The sequence below is a fragment of the Atractosteus spatula genome, chromosome 2 (assembly GCF_055471065.1).
Source record: "Atractosteus spatula isolate fAtrSpa1 chromosome 2, fAtrSpa1.hap1, whole genome shotgun sequence".
In the NCBI taxonomy this organism is placed as follows: Eukaryota; Metazoa; Chordata; class Actinopteri; order Semionotiformes; family Lepisosteidae; genus Atractosteus; species Atractosteus spatula.
In genome coordinates this window covers 65220592-65240163 of record NC_142707.1, presented here as the reverse complement: position 1 = coordinate 65240163, position 19572 = coordinate 65220592, and the positions used below count along the sequence as shown (strand labels likewise).

General features: G+C 38.9%; 1 protein-coding gene across 11 annotated transcripts in view; it reads left to right on the top strand.

Annotated features, from left to right (window-relative positions):
• Positions 1 to 19572, top strand: part of kidins220b (kinase D-interacting substrate 220b) — a 69681-nt gene that overhangs the window by 29053 nt on the left and 21056 nt on the right. For all 11 annotated transcript variants that reach the window (XM_088907198.1, XM_088907182.1, XM_088907174.1 and 8 more), the window contains exons 19-22: positions 943 to 1180; positions 1895 to 1983; positions 4934 to 5078; positions 5255 to 5417. In XM_088907198.1, the coding sequence (XP_088763324.1) occupies positions 943 to 1180; positions 1895 to 1983; positions 4934 to 5078; positions 5255 to 5417 (635 nt within the window). The remainder of the gene's footprint in view (positions 1 to 942; positions 1181 to 1894; positions 1984 to 4933; positions 5079 to 5254; positions 5418 to 19572) is intronic.

Sequence of the window (19572 nt, the reverse complement as noted above, 5' to 3'; positions counted from 1 at the left end):
TTCCACACTTAGACCCGTTGACACCTGTTTGTTAAAAACCCTCACATCCATCTAAGAAGGTTGCCGTTTCATTTAACTTTTATTTTTAGAGTTAATGTACCAGTAAGAATGGTAAAAGTGTGTTAAAAGTAAAAGAAAAATACATAAAATTCACACAACTTACTTTTGTGGTTAGCGTTGCTGCCTCACAGTGCGGGACCCCTGGGTTCGGTTCTTGGGTTGTTATCTGCAAGGGGTTAGTATGTTCTCCCTGTGTCCATTTTGGTTTCCTCCAGGTGCTTTGCTTTCCTCTCACAGTCTAAAGGCATATTGGTAGGTTAACTGGCTTCCAGGAAAAGTGGCCCTGGTGTGAGTGTGTGTGCCCTGTGATGGACTGGTGTCCATCCAGCATGTACTGTACCCCAACTTGCTTGCCTGGATAGGCTCCAGCTTCTCCTTGACACTGTATTGGGTAAGGCAGTTAGAAGACAGATGGATGGACTTTGCTTGGCCATGGTTGGTGCCAACAATCCATGTTTGACAGAGTGGCTATTGCATCTTTTACTCTCCTTCTTTCTCTGTAAGCAAAACAGGGGCTCAGTCAGGTCCCGTGTGTCCTTTACAGTGTGTCGCTTCAATATTCTCTCCAGACTTTTCACAGGGAGAGCCACTGGCCTGTAGTTACTAAGCTCACGTGGCCTGGCAGTTTTTGGGATGGGGATAGTAACAGATTTCTTACACAGAGAGAGGATGGTTTGTGATTTTTTTTGTCAAAATTATACCTTTACCTTTTTACAGAATATAATGATATAGGTACAGCACATATTTCTATAATTTTGAGTGATATTTTGTTGGTCAGACTTTGATTTTTAAGATCGTATATGTTAAAAAGCTTGTGAGGGGCACGGGAACCGTGTGACTATTATACACCGATTACATTTCCCATATTTCCTTTCCCCCCAGGTAAGAGTGTTGTTCTCGAAAGGTCCGTTTATCGCAATTTTTGCCAGCGACCCTCACATTATTATCAAGGCCATCAACCAGAACCTCAACAGCGTGTTGCGCGACTCGAATATCAACGGCCATGACTACATGCGCAACATCGTCCACCTGCCCGTCTTCCTGAATAGCCGCGGGCTCAGCAACGCCAGGAAACTCTGCGCGGCTGCACCAACCAACGGGGATGTTGCAAACTCGGAAGGTGCGCCCTCTAGCAGGATTCGGGGTTCATTACATTAGAATGCTCTTACATTGTGCTCCAGGCAGGAATGATTTAAATGCGTGGGGTCAGTCTCCCTCCCCTGCCAAATCCTAATACTTGTCCATGGGGTGTGAAAAAACAATGCTATCGAAGCCATTAATGTCTGCCACACTGTGTTAGTGCTCCTTTTTTGCGTTTTGTATGAAGCAACAGTGCAATACATCATGCAGCTCCACTGCAGCAAACAGTCCTTCCAGTGCTGCTTCTAACCGTCAGTACTGTTGCAAAAAATCCAAAAAGATTGCTTGATGATGATGTGTGTGACTTAATCTAAAGCTTCTGTATATGATGATAGATGTGTAAGCAGATGCATAGTTTGGGTGTTTGGATATAATGTTGAGATGATAATGGTGAGAAAGTACCACGAGCGTGCCTGGAAGTAAAGTAACATCACTTCACATTGTTCAGAAGTATTACTAGGAGTAACTGCAGGCTCAAAGATGCAGAAAATCCGCTGGTCATTTCTAATGCCCTTTATAATTTTGCAGATCTTTTCAGGTTCTGGTGAGATAATTCCCAAATCTCCAAACATAATCAGAATGTATTCATTCTGAGCCTAGATGCATGTAATTTATGACACCAATCATTCTGTTAACAGGCAAACAGAAGTGTAACTGTTCTTTTTTTTGTTGTTGCGTTTTGTGTTCTCTTAAGGTTGGCATGAAGAGGCTGACAGGAAACTTTCCCAGCATAGTCTCGGGGAGCTCACCAAGCTTGGCAGCAAAACTGCATTGAACCGAAGGGTAGGCTGCATTGAACTGTCAAACATATCTTGAAAACTCGTTCTTGTTTTTCTACTTTGTGTGGCATATAAACATAGTGTTTCAGTGTTTTAGTTTCCTCTCTAAGGCTAACTCAGTGCCATGTAAGGTGTTAAACAAAAGTGTTGAGTTGATAAAAATACTTCATTGTCTCTAAATGGCATGGTGTGATCATAATAAAGGTCAAGGTTTAGGGAATGCATGCGATGAAAGACTTATTTCGCATTCCTGATTGAACAGTCTTGAGCTAGGTGCTTCCAGACCTCTCAAACAGTACCTGCCCTAGAGTTCCTGAGTTAGATTTCAGTGAAGCTGAACTTTTGTCAGGATAAATCTATCGGGCGTTAAAAAAAAAAGCATATCACAAAAAACTTCTGCATACCACAAAAAGACTTGGCTCCTTTTAGACCTTTGTCTTACAAAAAAAAAAGCGATTGCAGGTGTCCAGAAAAAGTAGGGTTTCTGGACACATGAATTCTGGCACACGTCGCCGACCTTCTGCTGAGATAGTCCAGGTGATCTAGGACAATTAAAGTGTGGCATGAAAGACTGCTGTTGCATCCAAAAGGACTAGGTCTGAGGCAGTGCCATTGTCAACACTAAGGAGCAGATCAGTGCCAGTTTCCTCTTGCACTGTTACTGCCGTGGTGCAGGCTAAAGGCATTCTTGTGTTTGGCAATATGTTTGACGATGCAGCTGACGATATTCTTTCCAAGAAAACGTGTATAGAAATGGAAAATTAGAAACAGGTTGATAACTGGAGATAGCTTTAGGCTGGTATATAAGTAGCACATACATGGGTAGTGAGACCAAAATGTGCCAGGGGAGAGGGTGATAATGTGCATCTCCTTGACTTAATGGCTGTTTATCATTCCTTCTGCAGCAGAGCAGATACAATTCTAAGCTTAATAACAGGGTCTAGCTGCAAGGCTTTTGTGACAGAATTCTGGAACGCAAGAGTGCATTGCAGGAGATGAACTAATTCTGCCTTTCTCCCACAAATTCTGTTTGTGTTTGTTGACATGTACCCAGTTTCTTTTGCAATTTTTGGATGCCTTTCTTTGTTTTCTTTTGCTTAATTTGCTGTTTTTCAAGAAGCATACTTGTTTACAGCATTTTCTGAGCACCATATTTTTCTGATTAGCATACTGTAATTATATTGTTTCATTCTGTGTCTTAACTGTAGTATTGTAAATCTATCCAAAGCATATCTGTACTTTCAAGAATGGAGAAAAAAAAGAGCATGAAAAAAACCAACCCTCATGACCCACCAGATGCTTGTTGGATGATGTAGTATTTCCATTGGGGAAAAATTAAGTTTTCAGTTGATTTGAGAGATTTACTTTGTGTACTTAGCTGCATTGAGCCAAGAAGCTTGGTTGACTTTTCTTTTGCATCTAAACATGTATAGAGATAAATGTTTATTAAAAAACTCCCTTGTCATTGCTTGGCATTCTGTTTAGATGTAATAGTATGAGCTTATAAAATGACAGTAGCATGAATGGGTCTCCTCCATGCACAGCTTTGCTTCTTATGCTCCTTGAGTTTCATTAGCAGCATGTTATATAATATTTGCACCTAATATTTGGTACGCAATATCCAATAACCAATTTTACCTCTAAATTTGATCTTTGCAGCTCAGAGTAAGTAGACTAAGAAGGAAACGATGAAAAACACGATGGACATGCCTTAATGTTGTCAAGCTCCTTTGACCTCGAGAATGACCAGTAGAGATTTTGGCTAATTGTACTTCATTGCATTTGTATGAATTTGTAAAAATTCGTCTGTGCAGAACGCTTTGTATACTGAGCGCTCCCTGGATTGCACCCTCATCACTCAGATTTCTAAACTTTGAAGAAACGGCAGGGCAGTTCTGTTTTTGCAGAACTGAATGGAATCCAGTGTCTTGAGTGGGTAATTGTTCAGACAATGCTCTCACAGTACAGTGTTCCGAATCCAGTACAGAGTATGCATAAATGGATTTTGGCATAAAATTGCGAGATTTACGGATAATGGGCCCTTTAACAGGAACTTTGTAATGCAATTCCAATGGGTTCTGGCAGCTGGAACTACATTAAGTACATTTTTGTACTGCTGTATTCACTGTTGGAGCTGATGTTGAGATCAGCCAGTACTTAATTGTTTAAAAATGACTGAAGCATTATTTATCCTAAAGATATGTGGGAAATAACCTCAACCACTGAACAAGACCTTTCTCTTGTCACTCTGAGTTCTGGCGGTAGTTATGCAACAGATAACAAGGTTACTGTACATCATGTGCATTGATTGTAGTTACTGAAATGCAATTTCAGTTCAATTAAGATTGATTCTAAAAAAAACTTTTCTTAAGCCACATTCAAATAAACATTTTCAGTATGATACCCTGGATTCCTTAAAGAGATGAATGAGATGCTATGTAGTTCCCATCCCAGACCAACTGAAAAGGTTTTATCGGGCAAAGGAAACTGCCCTTTCAGTTTTTCTCTCCTCACTGTTGAAAGTGTTACCTTTACAGAAGCAGAAGTCTGTGTTCTGTTTCTTTCTGAGACCTTGTAGACGGCGGTCCCTTTGTTTGAAACCACTGGCAGACTTATTTGTTAAGTCATTAATGGGTTAACCCCTTGACAGAAATGATCAGTGCGCTACACGGCTGTGGATTAAATCATTTCTCTCTTCTTGCTAGAATTGCGTATGACCCGTGTTTGATTTTAAAGTGCGATTTTTATAAACATAATTTTACACTACCTTACAAGCAATATCTATCAAATTTAAAAGGGAAATGGCACTCTCAGGAGCCTCAATTTTTTTTTTTTCACTCAGGCACGCGAGTTAAACATCTGACGGGAAAGGTCAGTGAATGTCCAGAAATAAGGAATGGTTCAGTTAACCGATGTCACAACTACATGGTACTGTATGTCTTTACCTCCTGTAGGACACTTACCGGCGGAGACAGATGCAGAGAACAATAACTCGCCAGATGTCTTTTGATCTGACTAAACTGCTCGTTACTGAAGACTGGTTCAGTGATATCAGCCCACAGACCATGAGGAGGCTGCTGAATATTGTTTCAGTTACAGGTAACTGCAAAAACATAAGTATGTCCCAACTCCTCAACATAGGGTAATAGAGCATCTTCATTAATACTTTCGTCATGGATCAGAAGTTCATATGAGTAAACAGTATTAAAACAACAGCTTGACAGCCCAGCAGGATTGCTGAGGACCAGGTGTGACAAACAAATCTTGTTTTGCAGGAAGACTGTTGCGAGCCAATCAAATCACCTTTAATTGGGACAGACTGGCTTCGTGGATAAACCTGACAGAGCAGTGGCCATACAGAACATCTTGGCTCATCCTGTTCCTGGAAGAGACTGAGGGCATCCCAGACCAAGCCACACTGAAGACAATCTATGAAAGGCAGGTCCAAACCCCCACTTATACAGCATACAGTGTGAAGTGAACCTTGTACAATGTACAAATGTGCAATGTACAATTGTTTTGGTCTTTTGTTGTTTTTTTTTTCCCTACTTTCTTCTCGATCTTCATTTTTAATGTCTGCTAGCTGTGAGTGGTTCTCGGTGCCTGTTAGTTGGGGAAAATGGGAAGCTGAACAAACTAACATATAATCAGATTCTATATTCTCTTGGCTCTGCCTTCACTGAGAGTGTTGAGACTAACCCTGTGGTTTTATTAGAATATTGTTGACCCTTAGCCAGCATAAATAATGATTTCATTTTCTCACCATATTCAGTTTATTATACAATCTTATTACCCAGAAAGACAAAAAAGATCTGTGTCTGTGCTGGATGTAATGAGATGTTTTTCCTGCTTTTTTACCTGTTAGGCAACAGCTCACTTGAATGCAGGATATTGTCCAGCAGGTGGCAGAGTAGCACTCATTTATCAAGACACACTGGCCATTAGAGTGCTGTGAGCTAAATAGCTCAGTCTTCTTAGATTAGTCTTTAATTTACCATAGGAAGATTGCTGACAGTATGATTGACCTTATTGCATTTAATCATTCAAATATTGCATGCAGCATGACAGTATTATATTCCCAGACGTCATGGCGGCAAGAATTATTTGAATTATTTTAAGTAAAAATTGTAAATGAATCTTGGTACCAGCAGAGGGCAGTGCAGCCTATGATATAGGAATTTCAGTTGAGTACGTTAACAGTCATGCTTCTGCTCATACTGTTGTATGGTATGTTATTTAAAATAGAACATAAAACATAAAATAGACTTTTTAGTATGTGCTTTTTTTTCGACAAGAGATACAAATAAAAAAAACCATTAAAACCACAAGTGAGTGTTCTTACCTGCATAGCAATTAAACCAGAGTCATTAGTCACAGCTTGGAAACTTTTTGCAGTGTTCAGAAAATGCATGCTGAACCAAGCCATTTTAGCAGAATGACTCAGTGCATCGTTTCAGGTTTTACCCAGCTTGCTGATCTTTAACCTTCTCTAAGAACGCACTCAGTGCTTTTCAAATATATCTTATTGACCTGGGATATTTTGCTTCTGAGTACAGATTCTGAAAGTAATTGGTTCAATGCATTCTGTTTTCTAACGCCCTCAGAAGAGGAGAATTGTGTACTTGTACTGTACACGTGTGAAAATACTGTAACCACCTCTCAATTGGAAGAGAAACATCCTCAGTTTTGGGATAATAATTTTAGAGGTTTACACATTGCATTGTCTTTTGGATGATCTCTGTTACCTTAGGGTGTTTTATGTAGTAGAAAGTTATTTTTTTTATTTCAGGGAGAACACGTATAGTTGTTCAGTTTTTCGCAGTTATCAAATCTGATTCCCGTCACGAGGGGAAAAATGTTTTAGCAGTGATGATTTAGTAACAAGAGCGTGATAAATCACATTGTATGTTTGTGCGGGGGTGGGGGAAATCATTCCAGTTTTATTTATGTTCTGTTTCAGCTTTAGGTTCTTAGTTTTATGAGAGCAAGAGTTGAGTTTGATTGGTAAGCCTCTCAAAACACAAGGTTCTATATTAACTGTATAGTAGGGCACTGCAGTAGTACCTTTGTACAAAGTACAGTACTTGAATTTCTTGTATATGTATATATATATTTCACAAATCACACATTTCTTGGAGTAATATTGTTTTAAAATCCAGTTAAGTAACAACATATTGGCTACTATGTCAGATTAAGTTGACGCCTTTTCCTCAGCATTACAAAGAGTTACACAGATTATATAAAATTCAGGCCATCCCAGTCACTTAATCTTCTGCAGTATGTGTATAATCTGTTAATAACATCAGGCTTTGTGGTGATTAACTGTTAAACAACATTTTTAAAGCCGTCGCTTCTATGGAAGGAATAGGGCTGGTAGTGGAAAGAGTGTGAACTACAACATATTCTGAATTTCCAGAACTGCAAATAACAGGGAAAACAAAACAGTTTTCCGTGTCTGTTCCAATGTGGAAGGTCTATGATTAATTATCTGGAGCTTGTGCTTCACACTTAAGTGTGTTTGATCTCCCCCTTGTCCTAACAAGTGCTTATTAGCAGGGCTTTAATGTTGTAATATTTGAGAAGGGGTTTGTCACTCTCTGATCTGAGGAAGATGCAGGCACATATTTTCGAGTGAGTGTGTCTTAGTAGCTATGAGAGAACACGTCGCTGTAACAAACCGATATCTGAGCTGTAATGAAAAGCTGAACGCTACGCTAAAGTAAAACACTGAACGCTATGCTAATGTGAAACACCGATGGCTGTGCTAAAGTGAAATGCTGATCTCTACATGAGAGTAAACTTGCAAAGACTGCCCAGGTCACGACAAATGTGCCTTTACTCTTGATTAATAGCGTTTTGTGTTGGTGTTTCAAAAATGTATGTAAAAATTCTTAATACTTCTAATGAGTGTCTGCTCACTCTAAAAGCGCACAGTGGGGGCTATTTTTGTAAATAGGCAGTGTTTGCAGTGAGACGAAAACTTGATTTCCCCTATAGAACTGAGATATAAACTGTTTTATGCAGAAAGAATAATAATCGCAAGGATGTTTCTGTTCAGTTAAAAAAAAAAATTAAAATAGGAAGACAAAATGATTTCTTAGTAATTAGTAAATGCATACTACCATTGGTTAAATGAATAATAAAATCATTCAAATCTGTATGCAAGCCTATGGTAACACAGTCTGTACAACTAAAGGACCCACAGTCCTTCAAGATGTATTGAGATGTAAACTGTGCTATGTAATGATATAGTGATTTGAAACTATGCAAAACGATCTTGCTTTGTAGTGAGCAGCTTGAGAAACATAAAAAAATAAATTTACAACCAAAAATTTGCTTAAAAATACATTAAGTTAAAATGCAAAATAGATTTAGTTATTCAAATAGTGTTCTGTTAAACATACTGTATATGTGTTTTCCCTATTCTAGTAGATGTTTCCTTACATGGCTCGTTTAATGAGCTGTTTAGAGATAAGTGTTGTCCCTATTTTGCCTTTGTTTAAAAAGAAAATCACTCCTCCAGATCAAACCACTTTAAATGTTGTTTCTTAGCAGAGCACTAGGGGCATTACATTAATTTGAACTGTTAAAGATATCGAGCAAGGGGAAGTCTAACTAATTAAAACATGAAATGAACAGATATTATAGCTCAAAACGTAGGAGCTGAGAGGCTGCGATTGACTTGTCAGGATATTTTAGTCTTTTTTGAGAAGCTGCATTCTACTGCGGATCCTCACAAGCTTGTTGTTCATTTTAACCTATGCAATGGAATTATGAATGGAATAATATACCACAGAATAATTGATTTTTACTTTTATCTGAATAGTTTGAATGCAATAAAAAACATTTAGGATTCCAAGGTTTTGCTGCATGTTTTAAATGATTAAAATATGATCCTTTTGTAGCAGTAGGCCAAAAAGATGGATCTTGGACTTCCTTAATTTGAAACTGCTAGAACTGTGACGATCACCTATATTTCTGTTGCACTCATTGCAGTTAGAAGAATGAATATTGAAGGATTCATCTGACAATGGCTTCTGTTAGGCTCTCCACTTCTTCTTTCATTCTTGAGAGAACAATTAGCTCTCAGTGAATTGCTCAAACGTGGGTTTTGAAAAGGATCCTCAAACTGTTAAAACTTTTAACTAATGACATTTGAAATTAATACCGAAGAGCAATTTTAGCTAATTAGAAAGACTCTTCAAAGCACTGAAACATTAAGATGACATACTGTTCATTCAGGATTAGTTTAATTGGTACAATTATTGTAATTTAGTCGCAATTTCGTGTTGAGATAAAAGCTTTTGTGAAGCATATTTGTGCGATTTCCTTTATTCGTAATCCTGATAAGCTATAGAAGACTACTTTTAAACAGGGCATAACGCTTTTTTTTAAATACGTTTTAACTTTCTTGCCCTTGAATGAGGAGTTTTATTGATAAATGAACAAGAAATGATCCATGTATAGTTTCATCACTAACAGGAAAGTCTCTGTTAAACTTTGTTGTGTTGGTCACACTAAGGAGAGTTGTCCCTGTATTTTCTTTTAACCCCTGCTTTAAAGTGCTGCTTTCAGTCCTCCAGTGTTAAAATGATTTGCCAGGGTTCCCAAACCCCGGCACGTGATAAACTTGCTGCTGACCAGCCGATTATCCTGAGACCTGAGTCTGACTCTGCAGTGGAGAGCAGTGCTCAGTCTGCACAAATGGGCTGAAAAACAGTTTGACCTTCCGATCAGCATGAGACAGGGTGAGAGACGAAACGCAGCCAAGAAGCAGTCAGGCATACAAAAGCAATGCCAGCCGTATATTAATGGTCTTTCCTGAATAAGGCTTTGACTGTTCGACCGGTCTACTTTTCTCCTTGTAAAGCTGCAGTGGTCTTGTACTGGACTAGTTTAAATCCTGTGTAGGGCCCTACTGTTGTACCTTTGCCCAAAGTACTGCACTTGGAGAACATTTTATTTGGACAAAAGCATCAGACAGATACTGTTATTAATTTAGTTAATGATAAAGGAAAGACGTCAGTTCTGTGTAAAGGATTTAAAATTTTAAACACATGTGGAGTTTTCCTGCAGCAGGTTTTTGTGAAGGGGGTTCGATCAAGTGACACAGTTGGCAATCACGGGAGTATTGTGCATTGGGGATTTAATTAGGTGGAGAAAGGGCGGAAAAAATGTTTCAGATTTGGACACCTATACTACCTGGGGCTTTGTTTCACTCAACAGCTCCACTTTTCATGAGCACATCACTATGAATAAAACTATTAACATGTTTAGAAAATGAAAACTTAATTTCATCAGATTTATTTTAAGTTTTATATTCCCAATTAGGTTCATGAATTTTAAAATATTTTACAAGACTTATTTTATCATACAGCTTTACTTTAAGTAACAGACTATTGTTCCTAAATCTAAAATTGGAAAGCTGACGTGAATGTAGCATTTTCTGATTAATTTTATAGACATTTACAGTACTCTCCCTTCTGCACGGGACATGAACTTTCCTTTTTCCTAATTCTTTTTTTTAAACACAGTGTTTTAAGATAGTGCCATTTAAAATGTGTATTATGGTGAGCGATTCCTTTAATTTAGAGTATAGTCAGCTCTGGTTCTCATCCGTTTTTGGTTTAATATGTCTCTGCCAGTCATCATGGACTCTTTTCTGTGCTAACAGGGGGGAGATCTGCATTGATCTTGGTGTCCAGGGGTATTTATACTACACTGCGCTGTCCTTCAAGGTCCACGGCCCCCTGTTGTCCCTTGTTTTATCTGGCCTCTCCTGTGCCTTGCCAAGTCACTGCCTACATCCTTCCTAGGCAAGCTTTCTGCCTGAGGTAATGTCATGCGGGTTTGCAAAGGGCTTGCTAAACATGTGCTCGGAGCCACCCCTAAAGCCGGTATCCTCCTGGCGCTTGCTTGTGACTGCAGGGGGGGGGGGATGAGTCATCCCCAGAACCGAGAGCACTTCAGCGCCGAGCTGCGTGGTGGAACTTCGGGATGAGCTGTACAGTCAGACCGCCCAGCCGGTATGGTTCTCATTGTCGGAGCGTGGAAGGCAGACAGCTGCTGTGACTGTTTGCACGCGCCCCATGCGACGCAGAGCACGAACAGCCATGAATTAGGGAGAAGTTCCTCTGTCTCGGCAGCGGTAAGATGTGCAAAAAGAAAGGAGTGCCATCCTTTCTTATGAAGCCTCCTTAAATCTTAACTTCCTTGTATTAATAAGGCGTGTATTTTTGTGGATTGAAAAGAGGATGAAATTGAAAAGCATGCAGGAAAAATGATTTCTGGATTTGGAACTCTTTTTTTTTTCTGTGTATGAACCTTTGACCTCCCCACATCAACTACATAGTACATTAGCGTGGAATGACAGGTGGGCAAATAATTTCACACCCTTTGAAAGTTATGAAAAGGTTTTATAATTGTGAACAATTCCGATTTTGACATCATATTAAAGGAGTGTAACGTGTCTGAATGTTAAAATGTAGTCCAGAGTAGCTGCAATCTACTGTTAATGCTCACAACTGCGTTGTTCATTTTCCCCAGGGCAATGGGATTATTAAAGGAATTATATAGCACAGAATAATGAGTTTTCTTTTATTTGAATACCTTGAATGCCAAAAAAATTGTTCAGTTAACAGTTTAATTGCATGTATTTAACTGTCATGGCAAAGCTGCTGTAATCTTCCTGTGTCATTTTTATAAGGACAAACTTTTGAGCTCCTCGTAATTTGCAAGAACACGAAAACATCTTTTCATTTCTTTAGATAACTCACCAGCATGCTGAGAGGTCATCTGTGACCTTTTAGACTTCCATTATGTCTTGTCATGGAAGATGGAACTCGCAGCTCATCTTTGATGTTAGACCAATGAAAGAATATTTGGATATAAAAGTAGGGCAATCTTTTGCAGTTGTCCTTTTTTTAGCCCTTAGACCTTCTTTTGATCATCTTGACTATGTACTTGACTACTCATCCTGACTATGACTGTAAAGTCCACATAAGGTTTAGGGGTTTGGAAAGTTTTGAATTTGCCCACATTTATGAACATAATGACTGACGGAAAAAATAAATGTTGGTAGTGTTTAGCTTTCTGAGAAAAATGTTGTGAACCTCCTAGATTAACAGTACTTCTATATTTTATACCTAAAACGTAATTAGATTTCATGAACCTTGGGGAACAATCAACTAGACATTTCTTGTAACTGTTTGTCTGTAATTTTGACTTTTAGGAATTTTAGCCTCTTTTTTTTCCTTACAGCACTGCTTCAAGTTGGTGTCTTTTACTTACATGAACAGTTTGCTGAATGTCTTGTGGCAACATTTTGAAGGAGCCTGGACTTTTGCCCTGGCTAGTCCAAAGTGTGGATTTATTTCTCCTTCAGCTGTTCTGTTGTATTCCTGGTTGTTTAGGAGCATTGTCTTGCTCTATGACCCACTTTCAACTCTGCTTCACTAAGGCGTGGACTGACATTTTCCTCCAGAATTTACTGGTACAATGCCAAATTCATAGTTATGCCAATGATGTCAAGCCATCCTGTCCCTGACACAGCAAAGCAGCCCCAAACCGTGATCTTCCCACACCATACCTGATAGTCAAGAAGAGGTTCTTCTATTGGAAGGCAGCGTTTGATTTTCAGCACACAAAATTGTTTGACTCTTCTGTCCAGAGAATATTCCACTCGTAGTCCTGTTGATTGTCCAGGTGGTCTATGACAAGCTTGAGACGGGAGGCAGTGTTCTTTTTAGAGAGCAGTGGTTTCTTTGTGCCTATCCTTCCATGTAAACCATTTCCACTCTATCTTTTCCTGATGTGTGAGTCATGGGCACTGATATTAGCTACAGTAAAAGGCACCTGCAGATATTTAAATATTACTCTCAGTTTTTCCTGGATTATTTTCTGGGTTGCTTACTTAGTAGGGTAACTGGTCCTGGTTAGATTCACAGTGGTGTTGGATATTTATTTTCCATTTGTAGTCTGTCTGTATGACAATGGATCGATAGAGCCTCAGGTGTTTAGAAATAGTTTTGTCACCCTCTCCAAACTGATGAACATCAGCTCCTTTGATCATGGCATGATGCGTTTCCACTGAAAACCAACCTCTTATTATTTAGGACATGGCTGTTCAAACGCAGTTCTTGAACTACTTTCATTTGAGGTCTTGGCTTCCAGAACTACTTCCAAGTGTATAAGGGTTATGTTGCAAATCAGCTAGCCTATATTAAATGTATATAGAAAGATGGGTAAATACTTCTGTTCTCAGACTCTTAAGTAGAGAAAACATTAACTTTGCATGATTTATTTCCTTAAAGATTGAAAATGTTGTACTGTATAGCTTGGCTCTTAAAAGGAGATTTATGGAACCTTTTTCGTTATTCAAAGTGTTTTGAAGGTGAGGTCATTTTGGCTGGAGGTTCAGCTTTAGCTTGTTCAACTGTCTGTAGTAATCGCAGTGCATCATTGTATCTTAGCATAACATTTTAGAAGAAATATAGTGCTCATTTCAATTAAAAAATACCCAACCCTTTTTCTGGTTCACCAAGAGGAGACATGTTGTTAAACACCTGATTATTTTTAAATGATAAGGTATCCAAAGCCTTTAGGTGTGAATGTCCCATATTATATGTATGTCCACTTTTCCCTGGGGTGGGATCCTTTTCCTGGTCCTAGCTAACATCCCAGGTTCTTTTTCCATTTCTCCTAACTATAAAAAAGGAAAAGGTATTTTGATTGTGCACAGTGAATAATTCTCACAGTCGGTTTAGGAGTTAATCCTCAGGATGTGAGGATTTTAATTACAATGTAAGATGAAGATATTAAGATAAATTATTATGTTTTGGTTTGGATCAAAAACCGGGATCATTTAAGGAACCCGTGGTAAAGAGTTGGGAAACACTGCCTCGAGCTATAGAAAAAAATTAAAGAGGAGAGAAACGTTCACTTCTTCAACATCAAGTGTCTTTAATTTCATTTCAAAGATTTCATTACAGCTCCAGCACATCCAGAACTTATAAATGCTTTTTTCTCATAGCACATTCTAAAGACCAATGTCCTTAAGAGCTGAGGATACAGTAAATACAGTATTAAAGTCAGTTAAGGTTCTGGGGCTTGTTTTTAACTTGAGATTATGAATCGCATAGTCATCAAGGGCATTTAAGAGCTTTTTATTTTTTTCATCTTGCATGTTTCACATTAATTCCTTTTTCTGTTTGCATGGGCATTTCGGAAAATAAAAATAAAAATAGCTTGATGCATTTTGCTTCTTTTTCCACTGAACTATTTTTATAGCTGTCCCGTTTGAAAATGCCATCCCAGTGGGTGTGTACAACGGGAGTTTAAACAGACATCACTCTGTTAATCCAAATCCAGTATGGATTCACAGATGGGTCTGGAAAGTTGCTTCCTTGACAGAAATACATTTTCTCTATAACAAAATGAAATTCTCCATAAATTAAGATATTTAAAGTCTTTATAAATTATTTTGATACAGAAAGTTAAGGGACACAGTCTGCAGTGGTTCACATTGCTGCCTTGCAGCGCTGGGGCCCTGGGTTTGAGTGCTGGGGTGCTGTCTGTGTGGAGTCTGTATGTTCCCCCTTTGTATTCCTCCGCCTTCTTCTCCAAGAGATACTGGCAGGTTAATTAGCTTCTGGGATAACTAGCCCTGGAGCAAGTGTGTGTCTGTGTCTGTGTCTGTGTCTGTGTCTGTGTCTGTGTCTGTGTCTGTGTCTGTGTCTGTGTCTGTGTCTGTGTCTGTGTCTGTGTGCAGTGAGACGGACTGGCATCCCGTCCAGTGCCCTGCCCTGCGCTCATCGTTTGCCGGGATAGGCTCCGGCTCCCCCACAACCCCGTGTTGGATAAATTGTTTGGGAAATGGGTGGACGGGTAAGGTTTAAGGGACACTTCACCGTTGAAAATGTTTCAGCAGTTTCCACAATTGAAAAAAACTGCAGTCGTGTAACTGGAAACACATTTGTTTTGCCCTAGTATGGGGCCATATGGCAGTTCTTAAAACACAATCAACTTTCTTGACTCTACATTGTGTCGACACTGGAACCTCGTTGTCTCTACTGGATATAGAAAAGGCATTGCTGTGGTTTGAGGCGATGCTTGAATTCAGCTGAATACTGACTGCCATTGTTGTCTTTTATTAAGAACACTGATTCTTTTTATTGACTTCAAAAATAAATCTATGTTGGCATTTTACTTTTGGGGTTTTTATGGAAATGTGCTGTTGAGGAGTAAGCCTCATGGAGAGTGTTTACAGACTGTCCGCAGAATGTGGCTGGATGGAGAGTCAAGTGTCACATTCATTGGTTGAAATAGTAGAAGAATTATGTTCTTTTTGTCAGATGCTCTGTGTGGGAGGACTGAATAAGAATGAAGGCGAGCAGTGCTGGCTTTCAGATTGATTACCATTCTGATCAACGAAAGAAAAGTTGAGAATTTTTTGTTTAAACGCAGTGTACTAGCCTTTGCTGGTACACGGCACATGAATTACGTTTTTTGTTGAGTGGCTGCCGAGTCCTTCACTTTTACGAGTCAAAATACCGATACAGCTTTTAAATCCCACAAAATGTACATTCTTGTTCTTTTCACTGTTATGGACCATGCATCAGCTCAAGTTCTTTATTTTTCCAAAAAGAAGAAAGTCAACTGTAATTTATTTTAATTACTTGATAGTTTAATTACTTGATAGCAATTAGCATTAAAGCTATCTTTTTGAGTCTGTGCATTATTTTAGAATACTTTGATGTAGCTAGTGTTATTACAGTTTAACAGCCCCTGTATTTAAATACATCTTATGGCTTAACACTACCAGACACTGATTCAGAAAGCTTTAACACCAGGAGGTATTAAAAAGAAGACTTTCTTTTGTTTTTTTTAGATTTAGAGTTGACCATTTTTGAGAGCTTACCTAACTGTTGGTTTTGCTATCCATCGTAGGAAACATTTTAGACTTTAAGGAATTTCTATATATTAAATTTAACTTAGTCCACATAATGTCATGAAGTTCAAACTATTCATTTCCCATTCATTAATTTTAGGTATCTTTGAAATGTTTGTTAATGGACACTGTCTCTTAAGTTGTGCCAACCAAATGTTTGAAAATATTTTACTGTGTTTTTATCAGTGATTTGAAACAATTAAGCAACTGTATGTTGTTGAAGGCTAGTGATTTATAAAGCATCAATATAGTGATATCAACACTTGGTGGAGTTAAATCATGAGCTCTGTCCTTTCTCCTATGCTTTCAGCATTTTCCAGTTTTTACAAAAACAGAATTTTAGCACTGCAAAATATTAATTAAGTGTGCTGAATTCAGGTTTTGAGAATACACACAGTAGTGCATTAGTGTAGGCACAGCTCATGAAAGGCAGTTCAAGGTTTATAGCAAACATCTCCATGTTCGGTCTGGCTTTCCAGTTTCAAGAAACTGAGAGCTAATTCATACTTGCGTTTCCCTAGTTCATCTCCATGTTGGGGTTTTTTTCCTGCAAGCTTTTGAGGAAAAACTTCAACTGATTTGAATTGACGGAAGTCGTATCAAGGCGCTTTTTAATTATTTAAACTTTTCTGTATTTCATTTTCCCTTTATGTGCGTTCAGTTTGTTACTGCTTTGCTCCAGGCTGAGCCTGCTCTTAGCATTGTGTAACACTGGCAATCGCTCTGTGATCCAGTCTTGCTGAAAAGCTGATAAAACTCTCCCCCGCTCCTCCTGGAGCATGACTTCAGCCACCACAGCAGGACTGAGCTACGAGGAAGTGGTTCCCTCTAAACACTGTGTGGGCTGTTCTCTACAAAGCCCTTATATGTTCAGTTTCATGGTACACTGCGCTCATTCAGCATTAAGGAAAGCTGCTAGCAATATTCACCATTCACCTAATTTTTTTTTCACGTGAAAGGGCAGCTGACTGTTAATATTTAAATCCTTCTCAGCTTCCTTGCTGACCCTTTGATTTTGGAGACTGAGCACATTAAATGACTGTCCTTAGGCAGCAGCTGCTTCTTGGCCAGACTATTCTCACTTTGTACCCCTTGAACCCCTTGGACTCTGTAATTCTAAAGCAAAGCAGGTTTCTTCAGGGAATTGACTCTGGATCTTTCTTTGTTGAACTTAGCCGAAGAGAAAATAATGTTTTTTGAGGTTTCCTCATGATTTTACACGATAAGCCTGCTTTTTGTCTGCCATTTTAACTTATTCCTATCTTATCCGACATGTCTAATACAGTCTTGAGATATGAAACAGGAGACAAAAACTGTATGTGATTTTACAGTGCCTTTGTATTGTAGCTTAGATTGGAATGGCATAGATGATAGGGTCAGCTTCATTTGTGCAGGTTGCTTTAAGATACAGCACAAGGCTTTGGGTACTAACAATGTCCTGTTGTTATTATGATGGACCAGGCTGAAAAGCTAAAATGAAGGAATCAGCCTCATGTGATGTTGTTGTGGAGGAACAGCTGTGGTTCCCGGGTCCTGTTGAACATGTTCACATCACTGGGTCTGTGCGTTACATTACAAGCAGCTTGCTCGGAAAGGTCAGAGGTGTATAACACTGGAGGCAAGAGTTTTCAGACAATCTTATGTACATTTATAGCTTCTCTAACAAGCACGCATCTTGTAAAACAATACAATTATTTATTGAACGAGAGATTATACTTTGCAACAGCTCAGTGAAGCACTTTTTATAGACAAAGGTTTTCCTCTGTAGCAAGGGTTGGGCTGCAGGCTGTGTTAAGATTTATATAACCCTGCTTGAAAACTGTGCCTTTCCATGTTACAGTTAAGTGTTTTAGATCTGCTTGTGTTCGGGGGGTTATGACTCAGCTGTGTGAAGTCTGAGTGTAGTTGTATTGAGGTCCTTCAGAATCATATGCATTTTATAGAAATTAACTGATTTGAAGTAGAGCTCTGTGGTGGTGCTAAATATGAGATCACTCATGAAGTTTTATAAACAGTACAAGACAAAGAACGAACTACGGTGTTGAACAGGAATTTAGAGAGAACCAGTTGTGCCACAACATAGCTTTGCAGTGCAAAATGGAAGAAGAGGTATATTTAGACAGCAGGCTTGTAGACAGTGCCTAAACCTGATGCCTTGACTTTCAGAGGCTGTGTTTAATTCACTAAAGAAGTGAGTGAATGGCTTCTGAGAAATAACCAGTGGCCATACACAAGGTTTATAAAGAAGCGTTATACAATAGCTAAAAAACATATGGGCAATCAAATCAGGTACAGTATATGCTGGCTCATACTGAAGTTTTCAGTTTTGTGTAATGGTAATCAGTGTTCCCTTGTTGGTAGCTAAATATGAAAGAAGAATGTTCTATCGGTATGTTTTCCCTCATGTGCTTTGCAGGTTTGTTCACACCTTTAGTTTATTGTACTCGTGTATATGCAGTATAATAAATGGGAACACAAATCATCCTATTATGGAATGAATGATAAATTAGATACTAACGTCTTTAAAGCAATTTCAAAAAACGTTACACTGTATTTGTGATTGTGTTGCACAGAACCAACTCGTATTGATCATAATTAGTTTAATTCCAGAAAATACAGTGGTCACGTTTAATCTCCAACTATTTAACATTAAAATCCAACAAAACCAAATCCAGAGTGATATTCTGCTCTTTGGGAGTGGAGTGGAAGACTGCGGAACTGTATTGAGGCTTCGTAAGGTTTCTCGTTTCCTTGGGGTGTAAAAAGAGGTAACACGCAGAAGACAATACAGCAGTAGCATCCTTCATCACGGCTCAGGTCAGAGACCACTTTGCAGGCAAATGTTCATTGATCTCCGCAAGATGGAGAATGATCACAAAAGAATCCACAAGAAAAGTTGAATCTACCACTTTACAACGTAGTATACCTTCTTAGATGAAGAAATCTAAGGCTGCTGGTAAAAGGATACAAGTGTGCCTTGGCATCTTGGGCTGTGAGACAAGTGGTTCCGGAGGCTAATTTAAACCCAGAGGTAACAGATGGAGTTCATCTTGACAAAGCATGAAGACTGCCGTCCAGTGTCGCTGGCATGATTATGACATTCATGGCTGGGCATGCAAAGAAGAAGCCTCTTCTGAGATCAAACCACATTGCCACATACAGGGTGGCAGGGGGTCTGTTACGTTTTGGGAATCATGAACTCCAACATGTGCCGGGTTATTCTTGCCAGACCTTTGGTTCCTTCTCTCAAGAAGCCCACGTATGGCTAGAAATGGGCATTTCAAGATGGAAAATCACAAAAACAGAATGGTAAAAGCACAAAATGAATGTTTTTGACTGGCCATCACTATCTGCAGACCTCAATCCAATCGAAAAAATTGTGTCAAACTCAAGAAATCAGTTCATAAAGAGCAACTAAATAGGCTTAAAAACCTTGAGCATTTCTGCCTGGAGGAATAGAGGAAAAAATGTCACTAGTGCCAGAACCTCATAGCACTGTACAGGAGCTGTGTATAAGTTTATAATCCCTGCCACAAGAAGATTTACAAAATGTTAGCTATTGGTTAGCTACTGACTGGAGTTAAAGAGTAAAATCAAGTATGACTGATTGGACATTGCTCTGTGCAGTGCAGAGGATCACAGTAT